The sequence below is a fragment of the Alosa alosa genome, chromosome 1 (genome assembly GCF_017589495.1).
Source record: "Alosa alosa isolate M-15738 ecotype Scorff River chromosome 1, AALO_Geno_1.1, whole genome shotgun sequence".
In the NCBI taxonomy this organism is placed as follows: Eukaryota; Metazoa; Chordata; class Actinopteri; order Clupeiformes; family Clupeidae; genus Alosa; species Alosa alosa.
In genome coordinates this window covers 10,026,537-10,047,056 of record NC_063189.1, presented here as the reverse complement: position 1 = coordinate 10,047,056, position 20,520 = coordinate 10,026,537, and the positions used below count along the sequence as shown (strand labels likewise).

General features: G+C 42.5%; 1 protein-coding gene across 1 annotated transcript; it reads right to left on the bottom strand.

Annotated features, from left to right (window-relative positions):
- Positions 1-201: 201 nt before the first annotated feature.
- slc1a7a (solute carrier family 1 member 7a) lies at positions 202-19,476 on the bottom strand. The gene is made up of 11 exons (XM_048260653.1): positions 19,199-19,476; positions 16,568-16,647; positions 9,162-9,377; positions 6,226-6,268; positions 5,637-5,868; positions 4,850-4,949; positions 4,134-4,367; positions 3,236-3,430; positions 2,135-2,269; positions 1,744-1,843; positions 202-1,266 (listed from the first exon to the last, which is right to left on the bottom strand). The coding sequence occupies exons 1-11, from the start codon at positions 19,331-19,333 to the stop codon at positions 1,009-1,011; spliced, it is 1,728 nt and encodes a 575-aa protein (XP_048116610.1). The 5' UTR covers positions 19,334-19,476; the 3' UTR covers positions 202-1,008.
- Positions 19,477-20,520: the final 1,044 nt, after the last annotated feature.

Genomic DNA, 20,520 nt, shown 5'->3' with positions numbered 1-20,520 from the left:
ATCATTGCCTCAATATCAATACATCAGGATGTAGGCATCAGGATGTAGGCTATGAATCTGATTGAATTAAAGTATTGGCCATTCCCAAATCCCCAAATGCACCAGAATACAGGAAATCACATCAAACAAATTAAACATTTTCTGGGGGAGGACCCCCAAACCCCCCCTCCCACATATGCAACAATTAGTGGGGGCCCTTAATACATCTGGGTCCAGGGGCCTAAAAGTTCATGATCCGTCCATGCATTTAATAAACATTAAAACCTAAGACCAAGCAACAACGATATCTGAATCAAGAAACATTGCACTGTTCTGAGGAACGTTTGAGATGGGTCGGTTTTCAAGACATTGTGTTCACCATTGTTACCTCAAAAAAAGAGAAACTCATATACAGTATGATGAAGAAATCTTATAAAAGTCAAAACATGAGAAAAAAAGAAAGAAAGAAATCTTAAATTACATTATATAACAGTAAACATAAACACATCTGAGTGAACGTTAAGTGCTGGGTTAATATCCTGCCCCCGAACGTGGAGGAATCAGACATACTTATCACCCCTATATTACTGATGTCACCAGCAAGAAACGTAACACCACCACAAAACAGACTGCTTCCATGCTTTTGCTGGTTCAACCGGGGGCTTGACCCCTCTGAGCTAAGGTTCAGTGGGGATGCTGGGATGGAAAATGGCACAGTACCACAGGCCTCCATCCCTTTCCTCTTGTCAGTTGAGTTGGTTTCCTGTTAAGTTATGCAACAGCGTATAGATCAACTCAACCACACACTGCAATGTTGTTGCAATCAATTTCTTTAAAAAATGAAAAAAAAAAAAAAACAAGCCCAAACTCACACACAAATGAAAAGAGCACGGTGTCTGTCTGAACCCCACACCTCAAAACGTCATTTCCTTTAAGGTCCGGTGCATTCCAGGCTTAGTCTCTGATCCTTGCTTTCAGAGCAGGTATACATATGTTGTGTTTGTGTCTGTGTTTGGTCCATGTGAGAGCCTATACGTTGGTCTCCAGGCCATTCATGTCTATGGCGCAGTGGTCCTTGTCCTTAGGCTCCCGCTTGTGACGGTGCGAGGACCTCTTCTTCTCCATGGGCCGGCCCTCCTCCAGCTGCCGGATCCGGGCCACGTCCGGGGAGAAGTGCTCCGGCTTCCTCAGCATGCTTGTGGGTGAGGGCTGAAAGCCACCGTTCTTCTGATAGGCCATCATCTGCTGGATGCTGATCATGGGTTTGGTCTCGCAAATGAGAGGGATCTGTGTGAGGGAAAAGAAATGTGCACAAGAGAAAAGATGACTCACTATTAGTGGACTACTTTATTTTTCGAATGTTATTACTGAATCTTATCATTTGAATTATAAGATGATCTTTTTTCCTTTTTTTCCAGTTTACTTTCATGGCAATATGACTCGATGCTGTTATTGGTGGACCATATTTGCAGTTTATGGCTCACAGAAATACAGTATGTGAGGGCTTTTTTAGTTTTTCTTTTCCTCCATCATGTCAGTGTGACATCAGGCTAAGCCTATATCTGCACAGCCTTTCAGATGGCCTTCATTAAATGTGCATTATACTCGTTTCATTATTCAGACGGTTTGGGATTGCTGTACTGATCCCTGATGCCGAATATGAGATTCTAAAGACTACTTGAAGAAGCTCATGCTGTTTTTGTTTGTCCTTGGAGAGCGGAATATGAAATGAGAAAACACTCTAGAGGGCCACACTGTCTGTACCTCTTCACCCTCCTTCACAAAGTCTTTCCTGCAGATGTGAGCCATGATGCCTGTGGCCAAGGCATCCCCCATTACGTTCACCATGGTCCTGAAGCGGTCCCTAGAACACGCACAAGTACCGTGAGGAAGAACATTGCACTGTCATTTTATGTGTCATTTAAAACTGATTAGCATTGGATAAGTTTCCATTTTCCACATTGCTTCATGTAATAAACTGATTATTAATGAAACTTCAAATGAAAATTTTGTGATGTGTTTTGCCAAATAATGTTTTGTTAACAAGAAGTAAGGAAATATTATAATGTATATACAAATACAAACAGTCTAACTTTTAAGCAATGTTGACCATCCACATTATGCATATAGGCTGCAAGGCTACTTGAGAACTTACAACGCCCAGTCCACCGCGATGATGAGAGTGATGTCATCTGTGGGCAGACCAACCGAAGTCAGCACAATCACCATAGTTACAAGGCCAGCTTGTGGAATCCCAGCAGCTCCGATACTGGCTGCAGTAGCAGTGATGCTGCAAAGGGTCAAGAGAGGTATAAAAGATCATTTCTGTTGAGCTTCTCCTTTCAAATATACAGCTTTAGTTCAAAGTCATCCCTGGCAAATCCTCTTAAGGTTCTACCACCACCCTCCAGGGTGTCTGCATTATGACATCAGCCAGCCTCAAAACACCTGCGCTCTCAACAACCCAGCACGCTGCAGTCCGATGGAAACTGTCCGGAGAGCTGTGGCACACTGCTGTTACATTAGCAGCCAAAATAAAGGCAGTCTGTGTGAAACTCCAGCGGCAACAACATCAATAACAGGCTAGTTCGACAGCAACAACATCAATAACAGGCTAGTTCGACAGCAACAACATCAATAAAAGGCTACTCTGAGGTGATGAGAGAGATGAAATGAATACAGGCCATATGGGTCTTAGTCATGAGAGATTAGTACAGGAGCACCATAGAGAGTGTAACATGGCCATGGTCTGCTTACCCTGATCATCACCATTTAATTACATTAGACCGGATGGATGGAAGGCTTCTTTTAAGTAAGAGGCCCAGTGTAAGGGATTCACATGTCACGGAAAAAGCACTCAAAAGCAGACTGGCCAAATGGTGACGTATGGTATTTACATACGCATTGCAACATAGACAGCTTACATGTAGAATGAGAACAAGCATGGTGAAAGGTGGAGTGCAAACCATAGACAAGGCAGAAGAGCCAAGATTCCATGTTTTTGTATGCACTCAAGACACTAGGCAGATGGGACATGTGGCCTAGTATTATTGCAAAAAAATACCAGGACATATTGTCATATTTAGTCAGGAGAATTTAGGGAACGCAATATATAACATGAACATGATCTGCTTACTCTGATCATCATGTAATTTCATTGGACTGGATGGATGGAAGGCTACTATGAAGTAAGGCTTATGGTACAAGGGCTTCATGTCCACTGCAGGTAAAAAAAAACACTCAATGGCAGACTCACCTGATGGTGATGATCTGGCCAAAGTCCAGCTCATAATTGTTGACCTGGGCGATGAAAATGGCAGCTACTGCCTCGTAGAGCGCCGTGCCGTCCATGTTTATGGTGGCACCCACAGGCAGTACAAAGCGGATGATGCGGCGGTCTATGTGGTTGTTCTCCAGCAGGCACTTGAAGGTGATAGGCAGTGTGGCGGAGCTGCAGGGAGAAACATATTATCAGGGTTATTCAGAGTCGTCTCGGCATTATGTTGCAGGTCTTTCTGTCAGCCATAAATGGACAGTTAGGAGCTGAGAGGGCCGGTCCGAAGCTGACAAAGAACAGATTGCTGTGTCAACTACTGACAAATAGAAAGGTGACGATGTGCAGTAGCATAGCATGAAAGTGTGTGTGAGTGTCTCTCTCTCTTTCTCTGTGTGTGTGTGTGTGTGTGTGTGTGTGTGTGTCTGACTGTCTGACCCAGACCTGGGCTGACTGGAACATAGCAGGCTTAGAGATGTAATACTGTAATATAGTCTGAGTTGATGGACATGGGACCAACATTTCCAGCTGTGCCCTTGGTGATATGTACACAGTATATTTTCAATGCTCTTTTGACACAGCATTGTTAAAATTGCCTGCCTTGGCCGTTAGTCCTCCTGAACTGAAACTTTTCAGCTATAGATATTGCACAGATTTCTTGTTGTTTTTGCATATATGCATATACCGGTATGTAATTGATAACAGTACTGTTACTAGCCTGCTCCCCCTGGGATTATAATGAACAAGACGCAATATTCCAATTTACAATGCTCAATATTAGTACTGTGATTGTCTCACGCTGCAATGTTTGCTATTGAAACTTAAACGGGTCTACACATCATCTCAGCTGAGACCTAGTGTATGTGGACTGCTTGTTTACCTGGAGGAGGTAGCTAGGGATATGAGCAGGGCCTGCAGGATGCCCCTGATGTAGACTATGGGGCTCTTTTTGGTGATGAAGAAGTACATGGCAGGCAGGATAAAGAGGCCGTGCAGCACTAGCCCCATAACCACAGTGATGGCGTAGAATCCCAGCTTTTTCCCCATGGCGGAAGGGTCGTCCATCTCCAGAATCTTGCCAGCGACCAGGAACACGATGCCAAATGGGAAATACCTAGAGTGCAGTTGATACGGTCAGTTTATGAGCAGTCAGTATTGGTTCATTAAATAGTCATTCTGAACAAACGTACTCTGAACCATTAGCTTTTTAAAGCAGCTAGTTTTTTAATAACTTGCTAAATTTGCCCTTATTAATGTAAATGTCAGATTAATATTCACACAGCTTTTCTACTCATACAGTGCATAATGCATTTTTATATATAAAAAAAACAGTGACTACATTATGAAGTAGAATCTTGACATGCTCCTAAAATCTCATGTGATCATCCACTCTGATGCTATGTTATCTACTAAACAAAAGAAAGATGAATTATGTAAATATCCATGTGGCACAGAGCCTCAGATTTCATAACTGTGATATGTGATAACACAGTGTATGTGACTACATCCTATTCCTACGAAAGCACTTAGTGAAGCATTCAGAGGAAGATGCTCATTGTGGGGTGAATGTGTGAAGATGAATGTCCTTGATCTTACCAGATGACAATGGCAACTATTTTGAGCACAGCTTCGTTTAGACTCTGACAGAAGTTCACCAGGGCACTGCCATTGGGTCCCATGCGGCCAAGCATTATGCCTAAGAAAGGTACCACTTCATCACAATATATACAGACGCTCTGGCATGATACATGATAGTTAGACCATTTTAACATGCTATATCCCTAGAGCAAAAGACAGAACATCACATAGATTATGACAAAAGCTTAAGATCCGTCATGTTAAGAGAGGGGCTTCCTGTTTTAAAGGAAGAGAAGTCTTATGGCAGTAGGCTATGGTGAATTAACTGAACCCACCTACACCAAGACTTGTCCTGCAGCTTTCATTTCCATCCCAGAGAGAGGTCTCTATGTCAGTAGAAATGTGTGTGCCATTTTACCTGAGTGGCGTTAACTCTGATAAATTACCCTGGCTTTGAAAAGACTCATTTATCAACTTAATTACATTATAAGACAAACACTGAGCATTTCAGCAGAGCAGGAGACAGATTACCTTTCCTGTCAAGGTTGATTTCTGTAAATATGTCTGATGTGTTTGGTCCTTTTGGACAACACATCAAACTTGTGTACTATAGTTGCAATACTGACTAAAAACTCACAGTAAAAACTCACTGAATACACTGTATTGCTCTCTAAGAACTTCCATCAACTCTGGTTTATAATTTTTTTAGCAACAGATTTGAGCTCAATCCACATGGCTTTATTGCCCCATGTCGTTATTCTTTCTCATATTACAGATTTTTTGTGAATTTATGTACGTATCTTACCCATGGTAGCAGAGAAAATGACAATGCCCAGGACATTCATGCCCTCACTGGTGCCCGGTTTAATTTGGAAGGTGACAGCAGGTGGGGGCGTGAGGTCCAGGGAGAAGTTCTGGATGTCGGTGCCATTGTCGTCCTGGATGCCGTAGATGAAGAGTCTTCTCGTGGTGGACTCGGCAAGTTCCTGGCTCACAGTAGGCCTGGGGGCCATGATGGGGATACTCTGGGTGCGATACTATGGACCAGGGAGCAACATGGGACACCCAAGACATGAAATGTTATTGATTATTGGAACTAATCCTCCATTGATTGTGCTGACTAAAATCCCACACTGAGAGCTAGTTGGGAATAAATGTCTGAGAATCCAAAATCAAAACTGAGAGCTTGAATAATTGTCGATGGGTCTCATTCATTTTCAGGATTCTCATGCTTTCTAATGAATTGGAAAAGAAAGAGGAAATAGCATTTGATAACACATACTTCAGCACAATTACATTATTGAGGCTGACACGAGTGAGATTTATTTTTTAGTGCTTGGTGGGCAGAAAAAGGTCAACATTTTCCCTCTTGACACAATGACTGTGTGACTCACCTGCTGGAAACAGGCTTGGACCAGGTTGGCTGGGAACATGTTGCTGAAAGAGAGAATTAAAAGAACCATTAAATGGCTGGCCCAAGTCAAGGACATTTTTAAGGTTTGTGGAAAGCTCACTTTAAAAGAAAAGTTCTATGTGTGAATTATAGTGTGGCTTTCATGTGAAACAGTAAGGAGAGCAACAGCATATGTAAATTGCATTCAGCATTAAATTGACTGTCCAGATATCAGTTTGTTCCAATCTAATGCACCAATCCTCTAATGAGCACTGGGGAACTTTTCTATAAAAATACACCATGGACTACATTGCTGGTCACAATAAAACTTTAAACATATACTGAAATATCTTGTCACAGTTTTTAAATATGCTGAAAATACAGGGATCAAAATGTGATGTTATGACATGGAATCAGTAATAATTGATGTCAGTGTAAGTTTCCCTCTCTCTTTCTCCCTGTTTGATTCCTCTCTGATGCCTCGGCTGGATCCTCATAGGGCGCTTCTGACCATATGGTGATGTCTGCAAGCAGCTGAGAGTGTCAAAGCTTTACAGCTTTCAAATTCTCTCAAAGCTGACATATGGATCCCAGGGATCTCAAAAGGTGAGTGTGTCTCACGAAGTTGCGATGCGTATGTATGTGTATGTGTGTATGCATATGTGTATGTGGGTATGAATCCTTGTATGTACACCTGGTGTGTGTGTGTGTGTGTGTGTGTGTGTCGGGATGGGGGGTGGGTGGGGTTAGCTGTTGGGTGATGGTGAAATGGTGAAGGTGGTGCAGGTGCAATTAACCCTATCCAGATGACCTTTGACCCAAGGGCCACTCTGCACACTGACTCTGGCCACGGCACTGCTGACAGGTGCCGGGTGCCGGCGCTCAGGTCACCCACCTGGCCTGACACCCAGCACTTAAGCCGCTCTAAGGTCTTTGACACAGAGAACTGTAAACTCTCTACCTCCTGCCTCCAGCTGGGAGAACAGACAAATCTCCAAATCCCAGGTGGTGTGGGAGAGTAAAGGAGGAGACATGCAAGGCCGCTTCAAACGGACTTCTTCTCTTAAGCCCCAGTTGGTAACCATTCGTTTCGCGCTGGTTGGGCCACTGTCATTGTTATGTTGTTGTAAGAGGGTCAAGTGTCCAACCAGAAACAGTGGGTTATTATCACATGTTATCTAGTCTTAATGCAAATTTATGTACAGGCTCTTGTCAATTTGGATGTGTATTAATGCTGTTGTTTTTTCTTTTGTTCATCTACTAAAGTGCCACTTGAGAGCCTTACCTGTTAATTTATGCACGGCATTGTACTTTTACACAAATGCAGTTCATGGGATTACAGACATATTTGCAGACAATTTACTAGCCATCTAAATAGTACAAAATACCCTGAATTCAGCCAATACACACTCTCACACAGACACACGCGATAAGGGCCAAAGTAGCTTAGCATTAAATCCCAACCACAGCTGTGTTTTGGGAACAAACACTCACACACACACACACACACACACACACACACACACACACACACGCACACACTGAGGTATTTAAGTTTATTACCAGAGAAAATGTTTAGCCTATACTTAGGAAAAACATTTCAGCTATTGAACCTGTAACCATAGACCTCCAAGAACAGCCCTTGATAAGCTCATCGAGTCAAAAGAGAACCTGTGTCTTTGGCATGTCAGCATGACAAGCCGAGTATAGTGACAAAGAACGCCCCCTGAGCACCTACGCAGTCAGCCCTATAGTCTGCGCTCTCAGTCGCAACCATACATGTGTTTAATCGAGCATGTGCCTCACAGCTTCAGAGCGCACGCTAAAATACAGGATTTGTTTCTGTAGGATTCTCTATGCATCTTTACTTCTATCTAAAACACAATGGCTAGATATCTATCTCTGTGCTTGTCATCCATCAGGCATGTTTGAAGAGGCTGAGGAGGGTATTTGCTGGCCTTTGCTGTCCTGATATGGGTCACTTCAAGGACACTCTTCTCTGCAATTAGCCTAGTGCTTGCATTAGTCTCGCCCCTGCCTTCAAGCTGTGACTTCAAAGTTCACACAAGACTGGGTGCCGTAAACAGCTCAAACATACAGTATGTCAAAATTCTGTCCATGTCATATTTGATGTCCTGAGAAGAATTCAGTTGGATTAATCAATTTTATGCTGTGAAACTAGTAGTTATACCAGCGTCCTGAAAACATCTTCTCCAACAAACTACAGGGGCATAGGATTATTCAACAAAGTTTCTAAAATACATTGTGTTATTCTAAGTTTTAAGCTCTAAGCTTCAATTAACCAGTGTTTGATAAATGTATAGCTTACTAAAAAGAAAGGTTTTGAAAAACTCACTTCAGCAGTTGGTTTTCCTCTCGCCACCATCTTGCCAAAACCTTTCTTTTTAGTAGACTAAACTCTGTGTACACAACCAATGTTCTCAATGCTCAACTTCATGTGTAGAGACCCTGGTGATACTTTGCGCAAAGTTTCATGTTGTGTCGAGCCTTGTATTTATTACTATTTATTTTCTATTTACTAGTATTTCCTCTTCTTTTCTGTTAGAGAAAATATATATTTGTATTTAATAAACCTGCATTATTTATTTATACTATTTTACATACTGTTGTATTGTCAATTTTCTTCCCCCTTAATGCCGAACCTAGAACTGGCCTAAACCAAATCATAACCCATAGAGGCACCTTTTTTTACTTTAAAGTACATTTTTTTTATTAAGTAGAGCAGAAGGGTGCTACAATAACATGGGAGGTATTTTTTTTCCATGAGTGTTTGTTTTAATGTCCCAATTGTACCTATGTAAATGAGACATTCAGCTGAATGTGACACACACACACACACACACACACACTTTCAGTACAAAACAGTCACACTGACAACTGATGCTTCCTTGTCTTCCCCATCCCCGCAGACCTTACCGGATGAGGTCAAGCAGGGCATCGGCGGAGCTCATGATGGGCTTGCCGCTGTCCTCTGAGTCCTCCTTCTGGGCAGCGCCCCCGGGGTGGATGACGGACACCATGACGATGCCCACCACTACGGCAACAAAGGTGGTCCACAGGTAGTAGGAGATGGTCATGATGCCCAGGCGGCTGGAGCACTTGGCATCAAGGGCAGCCAGCCCAGACATCAGACTGGTCATGGAGGAAGAGATGAGAAATGAGGTCAGTTTGTACAGAGGATGCGATGGTGGAGGTGTTTCCCTCTACTTCTACAGGACTGTGGTCAGCTCATGAATGGATTGAGACTAGTTAAGGCTTTAATAGCAATTCCGTTAAAAAGGGACATGCCATACATCTGACTGACACAAAGACGACTTTTGAACTTTGAGGATTCTTTGGTTCTGTTTAATTTAACAGCTTGAACATTTTCCAGCTTTTAACTATTGAGCAAATGAATTCATGTACAGTAGTTAAAAAGCAACCCATTGATCTGTTTAATATGTAGCTTGTTATATGCTTTTGTAGTAGAAACCAAACATTTATAGGATCATCCACCATCTTAACAAGAACACTCCCTGTCCAAGTACACTGTATGCTTTTTACTTTTAATCAATACACTACAGCCTCCTACTCTCCTGAACCATCAATAATATGGGTGTCATAGACTGCTGCTTTTGGGTCTGCCCTCAAAAGGGGGACTCAGGATGCCCTCTGCTCAGGATGTTCTGTCAGCCCAACAAGATCAAGATTTGAAGTCATGACATGCCAACTGTGATATAGCCAATTCTGTGTGATTCTTGTTCTTTTTCACTTCCAATGATTGCATGACTAATATAATGTACTAACACAATTAAATGATTTTGGAGATGTTGGACAAAGTGGTTCATATTCAAACAGAATGCTGTGGGGAATAATGTTTTACAGTTTGACACACTGGAAGACACTGGTTTGCTGGGAATTGTTTTTCTGTTGTTGTTGTTGTAGAAACATTTTCTGGAGGACAAATGATACACGACTCTCCTACATAATTACATATCCACAAGACAACACTGTACATCCCAGAAACACAGTGGTCTGCCAGCAATCATAAAAATGACTACAGCAACCAGATTTATAGAAAATGTCAGATTCAAGTTACCTCAAATAACCTCCCACTGAACCATGAAGCCCCTTTCATTACATAAGACCTCACAGATGTTAGAAACAGTGCGTGATGAAACAGACATCTTAGGAGTGCTGAGTAAAAACACTCCCTCCCTCTTTCATCCAGCCAGCCTTCGCTCACAAACACACTCCTCCTCTGTCCAACATTGCAGATGTAATCACATTCACAACACCCATCTCATTCATAACAAACTCCAGAGCTGATTCAATGTGTGTTGCTGACTTTGGCATGAACAGTCTGTGTACTGTATGTATGTGTGTGTGTGTGTGTGTGTGTGTGTGTGTGTGTGTTTTGAAGATTTTTTATGCTTTACATATCACTGCAGGTGCTATGTCAAAACAAGTTTAGCTATAATGAGATGATGACATTGAAAAAGACTAAAAGAAGTGTTTTTAATCATTCAAATAACTGTTTCAACTGAATGCTGAAAACAACACCACATGGACTGAATTCCAATCTGAAGCTTGTATCATTTTACCTTTGTATCATTTACAGCTTTGTTAAACCAACTGTACCACACATTCATGCCATGTGTTTATATTTTTTTTTGCACACAATGGATCCAGATCCCCAGCAGTGTTAACTATTCATAAGACCAAATATTTCTCTCTCCACACTGATCCTTGTTGGGCCAGCAGAACAGCTTTTAGGAGCTCAAACTCTAATCTTGGGCCTGCCCAGAAAGCTTTGGCACCACAGAACAGTTCTTGGGCTGTGTTGTGTTGTGTTAGGTGATCTGTGACTTCTGCTGATCTGGAAACAGTGATGGAGCTCTGAACAGCTTTTGGGTGGAATTAATCTTGATCTCCACCCCACCACTCTACCCAAGCCGTGGATATCCACACCACATATTGCCAGTTAGCCAGCTGGGAAGCAAAACAAGCATTAAGGATAGTACAGCCAATTGGAGAGGAAGAGGATTTCTGTAGCAGCTAGTAGCTTTTGCTACAAAAATCTGAATGAAGTCTACAGTAGCTAGCAATGACACTGTTTATACTGAGCTTATAACTCTAAGCTTGTTAGCTTTTGGCTCTTAAATGCACGGACATCTGTTTCAAAGCCTTTCATTTCATACACAAATTCATTTTTTGAGAAGATTATTCTGCCAGACACTCGTTCTCTTTAACATCATTAATAAGCTGCCTTCTACCACTGACTTACCTCAACAATGCAGTCTTCAATTTTTACAGCATTTTTTGTATGGCAACGGACAGTAGGCTTCTACATAGTGTTATGGATGTTGTGTTGATTGGTGCATAAATAGGCTACCCATAGCTACCTATAACTCTCTCATTTCACCCCAACAAAATGGACTAAATGCTGCAAACCTATTCACAATATGCATATTTCACCTCCCTTCACAGATTAGATCTGATTCAAGGTTCAGTTGTTCAGGGCCATAACTCCATCCATAATCATTCTCTGAAGTCACTTCACCTTTAAAGGTGCCATGTGTAAGAATTGAGGTAAAAATATCCAAAAAATGAGCTACACGCATCAAAAGAATGAGAAGAAATAAGGGCGATGATGTCATTAAAAAAATGACAAGGTATAGTGCTGCAGAGATATCAACCTGAATTAGCATAAAAATGACAAGGTATGACACAGGTGTCATAATACCAGTTTCGCCATGGGAGGCGATATGCGGGCAACATTACCGCCAGCCAAACTGCAATACACGTGTCTCGGTTGTTACTCTAGGGTAGACCAACTAACTTTCTGGAGGTATACTGCCCCCATCTTTTATGGAATGTGGAGTATGAATTGATTTTTTGCCGGACATTACACATGGCACCTTTAAGTAAACTCAGCCAGTTGTGGGTTTAAAGGATAAATCTGGTCTAAAATCAACCAAGGGTCTATGTTTGGATCATAATGAGTGTACATTTTTGTTGGGGACCAAAAGGATGTTAATATTGGGAGTTGGGACATGAAAATTCTAGAGGATTGCTATATGATCAATCGGTATGCGATACCAAATGGCACAGCCCTACTTCTAATGTTATAGTTTATACTGTAGATCAAATAATTTACTGATTGCTTTGTTTACAGGGATATAGTGGCTATTTATTACTTTTGTTAAGTAACCATTTTATTCGAACCGAGATTAATTGGATACAATCAAGTCATTGTCCTGTCCCTGCCAAGTTGGAAAAAGGTCAACTGCTTCCTTCATTTAGAAGGTTACAAAATGCTTGCTTATATTTAATGAGTGTGTGTGTGTGATGGGTTGGTGGTGGTGGTGGTGGTGGTGTGTGTGTGTGTGTGTGTGTGTGTGTGTGTTTCCGAGTGAATATGAATGATGGTGTATGGGCGTGTGAATAAGAAATGGGAAGTATGTGATGGAGCAATAGGGGAGTGGGGTGGTGTGTGTGTGTGTGGGGGGGGGTGGAGTAAGTCTCAGTGATTATTGCCAAGGTATACCACTCTAGAAATCTATGTGATAGCATTGCATTGCTTGTAACTTTTTGTGTTTTATCATCCTGTTTACGTCTATATGTTTATGCAGGGAGATACCTACCTTATCCCCACAAAACGTTCACGGCTGATTATTTACATTTAAAGAGAATTCTGGCAACATAGATCTCCGAGTTCTGTCGGTACAAAAAATACTAACTTAAAAGGAAACTCCGCTCCAACAATAAGAGTCGATTTTTGGATGATAACGAGTGCAAATCTTTTGTTTGGGACCAAGACAACGTCAATCAGAATTGAGTAAGACTGGAATATGCGTTTACAACTGAATCATTATCATCCACAAATTGACCCAAGGCTGTTGCTAGGCTGGAGTTTCCCTTTCATGTAAATAATTAGCTGGGGAAGTTTTGAAGAAAAATCTATTAGTTAAGATTCCCCCATTTTACCTAATATATCCCTGCATAGACATATAGACATAAACAGGGTGATAAAACACTAAAAGCTCACACCAATGGAATGCTATCACTTATGTTCTAACTCTACCAACTCTATTACCCGGCCAAAGTCACTATGAGACTTATTACATTTTTAGACAAATTACATTTTCCCCTCATGTGGTACCAACAAAGCACTCTGGCTCAAGGACTATTACATAGAAAGAAAGAAAGAAAGAAAGAAAGAAAGAAAGAAAGAAAGGAAGGTTGGGCCATGCATAACAAATGATTACATCCCATGGTGTGTGACCATGCATGCATGTGTGAGACTGTAGAAAACAGGAGTTGAGCACCATCTGGGGCTTACTCCACTGCACCTCTGCTGGACAAGAGCATTACAGTAATCCTGCCTTGAGATGAGAAAGTCGAGCTCCAGGCTCCTCTGCCGTGGCACCAAAACGACTTTGGGGGAGTGCAGGTGCAGATAATTGTTACAAATGACCAAATGATTAGTTTTTACAAAGAAAACCATCTTCCACCGTTTCACTCAATCAGCATCGAATCAATTATTTGTTATCTCAATACAAAATATCAGTAGTGCAAGAACATATTCCAGATATACTAAACACCACACAAGATAAAAATCCTCGTAAGCAACAGCAAAATGACATGGTCCTCTACCATTTCTGCCTTTTTGGGAGTTCTGCATTTCAAATATTCAAAGAGAGCACCTTTCAGTAACCCAGACAAAAAGACTCTAAAGTCAGTTATCAAGGCCTTCACAAAGTTTGATGTTTGGCACTGGTTCCGAGAAGTCTATTATTATCATACCTCCATTGGAATCACCTTGGACTCACACCTTTTCAAAACAAGTAGAATGTCAACAATTATCTTTGACATCATTTTTGTTCCAGTCTTCAAATGGATAATAAGACATTAGAATGACCTTATTAGGAAATTACAGGTCATGTCGATGACAGCTCTCACCTAGCAACCCGTGACATCTTCATAGATGACTGAGGTACTAAAAGCATTAGAACTGAAATGTAGGAATCATCTGTGTCTTTCGCCCACACCAAAATGTAGATGAACTTAACAAGCTTTATAGCCACACTCTTGAAAAGTGTGTGTGTGTGTGTGTGTGTGTGTGTGTGTGTGTGTGTGTGCGTGTCTTTGTGGGTGGGTGGGTTATGGAAAGCACTGGGATAGCAGTGGCAATAATCAAAACGCCCACACGTTGCCATGTTTTCAGCCAGATATCAGACTTATGGTCGTAAAAGCAGCGGTAATCAGTAATGAAAAACAAAATAACTGTTACAGTCTGCATGACCCTTGTTTTCCCCCTATTTTCCTCCTCTTACAAGGCATTGATTGGAAATCAGTTAACAAAAATGGTGGATTGGGGGATAAGGAGACAACGGCGGGTTTGATTGCGTAGCCGTGCGCTCAGCTTATAATCTGGTCCCTACTCTTGGCCCTGGGCAGATGGTGCAGAAATGGGGGCAGAGTGTGGTCCTTGCGTTGAACCTAAGCCCTCGCATACTGTTAAGCTTGCATGTCTCGATTACTACATCAATGTTTTCCACCCGGGGTACTGGGAGGGAATGTTGCAGAGACAGAGACGATGTCTAGTGTGCTGCGATGTGCCACTGGTACGTCTTGACTGACAGATGAAGAGAAACTAGACGTGTAGTTCCACTGTCCTAGCCTGCATGCTAACTAGAGGTCTAATGTCCTACTGTTCTACCCTGCATGAGACTGTGAAAAAAACAGCCTTGATCTGGACCATATGTCCGCAGTGCCACTGGACATTACTGATATAATGCAGTGTCACTGAACATTAGTGGCATAGAGATACAGTTGCTGAATGTTTGAGATTGAATCTTCAATGAGGTTGCTCTACGTAGTAATTTATTGCCTAGCAGAGCTACTGTGTACCCAGATTTGACTTTTATAGCGAATTTAAATTAAATTCCATCAATACATACCATCAAAATTTAATTTGCTCATGACACATTTAGTCATGAGCATCTTTTGCATCAAAGATGCCCGGCAGCTAACGGTAGACAACCTTGACACTAGCAACAAGCCAGTACAGTGCAGTTGGCCAGGTTGGACTTTTGCAGATTAATGGCAATTAACCAAGCTGACCTCCACGTGTGGCCTACTGCCTGGCTTAGAGCTGTGGTGTCAGTGGACGGACATAACCTCCCGGCCCTCCTGCTCTCGCGTGTGGGGCTGGCAGACTGAAACACTAACCTCCACCTTCTGCTTAGCAGTGTGGGCTGGACATGCAGGGGTGTGTGTGTGTGTGTGTGTGTGTGTGTGTCAGCTTCTCATCCAGCCTTTGCTGCTCTGGGAGCTTAAGTAGCTTATTGCCAATAGAGCACCTCACATTTGATCTGTGTGTGTTCATGTATGTGTGTATGTGTGGGTGTGTTTATGATTGCATATGTGATTTGATTGGGTCTTTGTTGCAAACATTGTGTTTTTGTCTGAATATGTTGTACCAGCAGTGAGCATTTGTGTGTATGTGGTGTATTCTGCATTGTACAAGATACAGCCAAAATGCTGTGCAAGTGGACTAAATCACATTACAATTAATTATGAGTGCAATGTCCAGTTCTCGTTTGCTTCATGATTTGTTTAAATAATGTTGCCATTAACTCATTTGAGCTATCTTTGAATTATGATTTAAGCTCTTTGTGTGATTTCCTAGTGTTTCTTCTTCTCTATGTACCATCCTTGTCTGCCAATTTTATGTCCTCGTATGACTACGGTGCTAGTTGGCATTCTGTACCAGTGCCTGAGACTTGTGCCAGTGTTTACAATTAACAGCAGAGACAAAGACACACACCTGACCTACTGTACAGCTACAGTATCTTTGTTCTTGGTTGTTATTACATCGACAACACAAACTCTATCCTGCAGTGGACTCCATTTGTATTATATCATATTGTGTTTAACATTTAATGGCATCTACAGCTGCCTCACACTATGACCCTGTGTGTCATAATGTTTCTGCTCACATAGATTAAAAAATAATGGCTCAATTTTCTTCCAATTTTCAGACAAGGCAGAAGGTCACAATATTTTGGTCCATCCAACATGATGATTGACAAATTTCTTTCTCATTATTACATTATAGAAGCGAGTCTCTGTTGTCTCATGACTGCTCTTGTTTATTCAGGAGGTGTGACTCCATACATCCAATCTTTTGGTCTGTGATGGGTTTGACCACATACATATACATGTACGGACAACTACACAAATACAAGCTGAAAAGGAGATCTGAGGGGTCGACATGAGTGATCTGGAGCACCTGCAGCAGCAGCAGCATCAGCACTAGTAGTAGCTGGACTTACCTAGACACAACGAGAGGCAGGATGAGCATCTTCAGCATCCTCATCAGCAGCTCCCCCGGAAACTGGAAATACTTCACCTCCTGCGGACAACCGGGTGGACACAAGAGAGGGGCTCGTTAGGGACAGCCACGAGGGTCACGTCATGTCAGTAGGAAACATAGGAGGCCAGGATCTGTGATCGGTGATCGGTGATCGTGATCGTGATCACTATCCAGTAGTAAACAAAGTGAACAAAACCTGACAGCAGCTTTTTACCCAGTGAATCAAATCAAATTATATTGTACATTGTGGGTTACATTATAATATATATTGTGGATTTTAGGTATTTTGGCAAGAAGCTGAGATCATTGTAGAGCCAAACATACAGTAAGGAGGTCGTATCTAGCTACAAATGTCATTACTAGTGATGGGTGAGGGACAGACTGTTCCTCAATGAAAAACGTTGAGAAAAGAAATGTCTGCAGAGTGCTTTGGTCTTTCCAAAATAGATATGAGGCATTTATTTAAACATTACTTGGGAGTTGTATCACATGAATTGAAATGATTACATTCATGTTCATGCTGTTGTGTTCCTTGGAGGCTGTAATTTGTGTGAGTGTGGTGCTGCTAATGGTATGAGCCTGTAATGGTGGTGTGGCTCTGTAACAGTAACACACAGAGAGTACAGAAATAGATTAGGAACATACAGCTCTGGTAAACAGCGAAGTATATGTACACACAAACACAGAAAGAGAGACAGAGAGAGAGAGAGAGAGAGAGAGAATGTAAGAAAGACTTATTCTTATAACACTAAGAGTTGAAGATCATGTGCCAAGGTGTGGAGAGGACCATGTGGAGGGAGGCCGTGCCTATGCTTGGGGCTAAAGCGCTTTAACGTTCTGCATCGAGGCACCAAACTTAGACCTGCCGATAGAGATCAGTGTCAGTGCTGTTAAACGGCTGGCCACCACTCAAGCATGGGTGAGGCCCAGGGAGAGCAATGCTAACCCAGTGGGAGGATGCACAAGGCATCTGCCACCCTGAGTGTACCACCGTGTGTGTGTGTGTGTGTGTGTGTGTGTGTGTGTGTGTGTGTGTGTGTGTGTGTGTGTGTGTGTGTGTGTGTGTGCGCGTGATACAAAGATGTTCTAGGAAGCATTTACATTCTACAGAAATATACTGTGAACAATGCATATGCCAAATTTAATGCTGTAGCTTCCTGGTTGTAAGCATCCAAATGCTTTACATGCTTTCAAGATTCATTCACAGTCTGCAAGCATCAGACGTCAAATACATCTAGCCAGAAATCAAATTTCTAAGTGCCTCTAGGTGTATTTTCAGACATTGCAAATACAATGGAAAAGATATATACTGTAAGGCTAAAATAATTATTTCTTGGGAACTGTCATTTTTCTGACATTTTTAAATGAGGTGGTTTTGTCTGGTGGAGGTGCAATATTTATATTTAAGACATACAATAGCTGTAGCTGGTGACATGACGCTGTAATTCAATTCTCTCTAAGGGTGGTGAGATTACTGTCCATGTCTCACCAAATGTTTCTCCATATGGTGACCTGTGGCTCCAACTGCAAAAGCTATGGCTTAGGGAATGAACTATGCCAATGCCAACCTAAAGTCACATATTCATTATTTTAAGTTGGCTAACATCTTTGTCATGGGAAACAAGTTCTCCTGAATTTCCAAACTGATGTTGTACCCAGCCAGAGTGTGGCAATCAGGCAGTCAGTTCTTCTAAATATTAATGTGGCATAGGCATACAAACTATTTTCCTGATCAGTCATAATTCGAGAGAGTTGACATTTTAGATAGATAGATAGATAGATAGATAGATAGATACTTTATTGATCCCCAGGGATCATCTGATAATTACAGAGCCCATGTTCCTGATGGATTGGCTGTTTATCATTTTATTTTCCATGAATACTGAGCTTGATTGTTTGGGCAAAGACCCCAGATTTATTTGAATGTACACATTAAAATCCAGGTTAAAACTGTGGACTACACCTTTTAATTACCAGGACTATGAGACAGTAACTTGCTCAAGAGGGTCAACAAAACACCATTACTGTCTGTTCATTAGTGATATAGGGTTGTGTGTCACAGATCTGCCAGGCAGTGATCCATAGCTGTGACTCAACACTAATCCCTTGCCAGCAACAAACATGGCAAGCTCCTCATGACAGAAACCATCGAAGAGGTCAGAAGCTGTTCAGCTTTCCCAACCAACATCATCACCATAGAGACCATCCATGGAGTCAGCACTGGAGCTTTCACACATTTCAACTCTTCAGTGGAATGTATTTACTATGTTAATTAATCCTGCTCCTATTCCAATTATTCTAGAAATTCTAGTTCAAACATAGTTTGAGAAAAAAATAAATTGGACCATGGAGCTTTCCACGACTTTATATAATTTCACTCAGTAACCGCATGTGTATCCCTGATATCTAATGACAACTGAAACACTCTTACGCAAGTTCTAACTACTTGCAGTGTGCCAGGGTAAAATAGTCTGTTCTACAAAGCTACTGGAGAGAGTTACAGATGAAGCCTGAATATCTGAGAGGTTTTGTGGGTGTTGTGGCCCTGAGGTGGGCAGGCTGTGGTGGCAGCGCTTGGTGATAAACTGACCTGTGCAGTGAGGTGCTTGGAGCGCAGGAAGAAGCCCAGCAGGCAGCCGATGACCACTGCCAGCACGGAGAGGATGAGGAGTCCATTCTGTTGGCACACATTCTTCACCCGACTCCACACTGCACCCAGCCCCATAGTGACACGTCCACACTCGCACTCGGCCTCACTCTCAGTCACCCATATACTCGCCACCGAGCCCCAATGCAACCGGGAGGAGCTGGGGGGAGGGGGGTCGGACAGGAGGACCCAGGCAGAGAGAGATGTAGAGAGAGGGAAAGAAATGGAATTGTGGAGGGAGGAGAGAAGGGCAAGTCAGAAAGTAGTGAAAAAGAGAGGGAAGAAGGAGATACGGGTTTGCACAGAACAAGGGAGTTGGGAGTTTTCACAGAAGACGAAGAAAAAAAAGTCCTGTTCTGCGTGAAAGCACTTTCTGTCACTCCGTTCGGCGTCTCGGTCCCAGACTAAAGCCCATCACACTTTCCAGGCATACACTTATGCTCCTTCTCTCAATCATTCTCTCTCTCTCTCTCTCTTTCTCTCACTCCCCCTCTCAACCACAACCCCCTCCCAGTTCTTCAGATTGGCCAATAGGGGGCTCTTGGACAGCTGGCAGTATTGTCCCTGAGGTTAATACCAGTCATCCTATTAGGAGCACACTACATTAAGGGGATCTCAAGCTGGATTAAGGATCTCTGAACAATTGGACAGGGGATTGGTCCAAACCGTGTAGCTATGAAAAAGCACCTACAAGGAGCAATATTAACAGTCAGTAGATGACCCGGGGGGGGGGGGGGGTTGGGGGGTGAGGGCAGACCACATGCAGGGAAACTGTCCCATGGTGGACCATGTTGTGACTGTGGCTCATGGGATCCAGTCAGCCAAACCACCACGGCTAACGCAGGGATGGGTGCGTGGGTGGGGCTACTGTCAGTGGGGCGTGGTCACAAAGTGTCTCTCACCAACGTATGCGTGTCCAGAGGAGCCGTCTGTCAGAAACGATTTGCCTCTCGGACGATAAGAGCATGCACCAGCAGGAAACAAACGGGATCGATTTCATCACCATGAGTGGCTTGCTGCTCTGGGATCCCTTCTGAAGTGGGGCATGATGTTGGGTCAGAAGAGATGCCATCATAATCAGGGCAAAAAAAGCTTCTCGGAAAGAAGTAAGTGCAAATGCAGAAAAGGACACAAGATGGCGAAGGCTCAGTGGAACGATCACAGTCAAGCACAAGTAGTGGAGTGGGCCACTGAATGCGGGTAGTGGTTTTGGAACATTTCCATGGTTTGGGAGCCACCCATCCGTCATCAGACACAGCATGCTT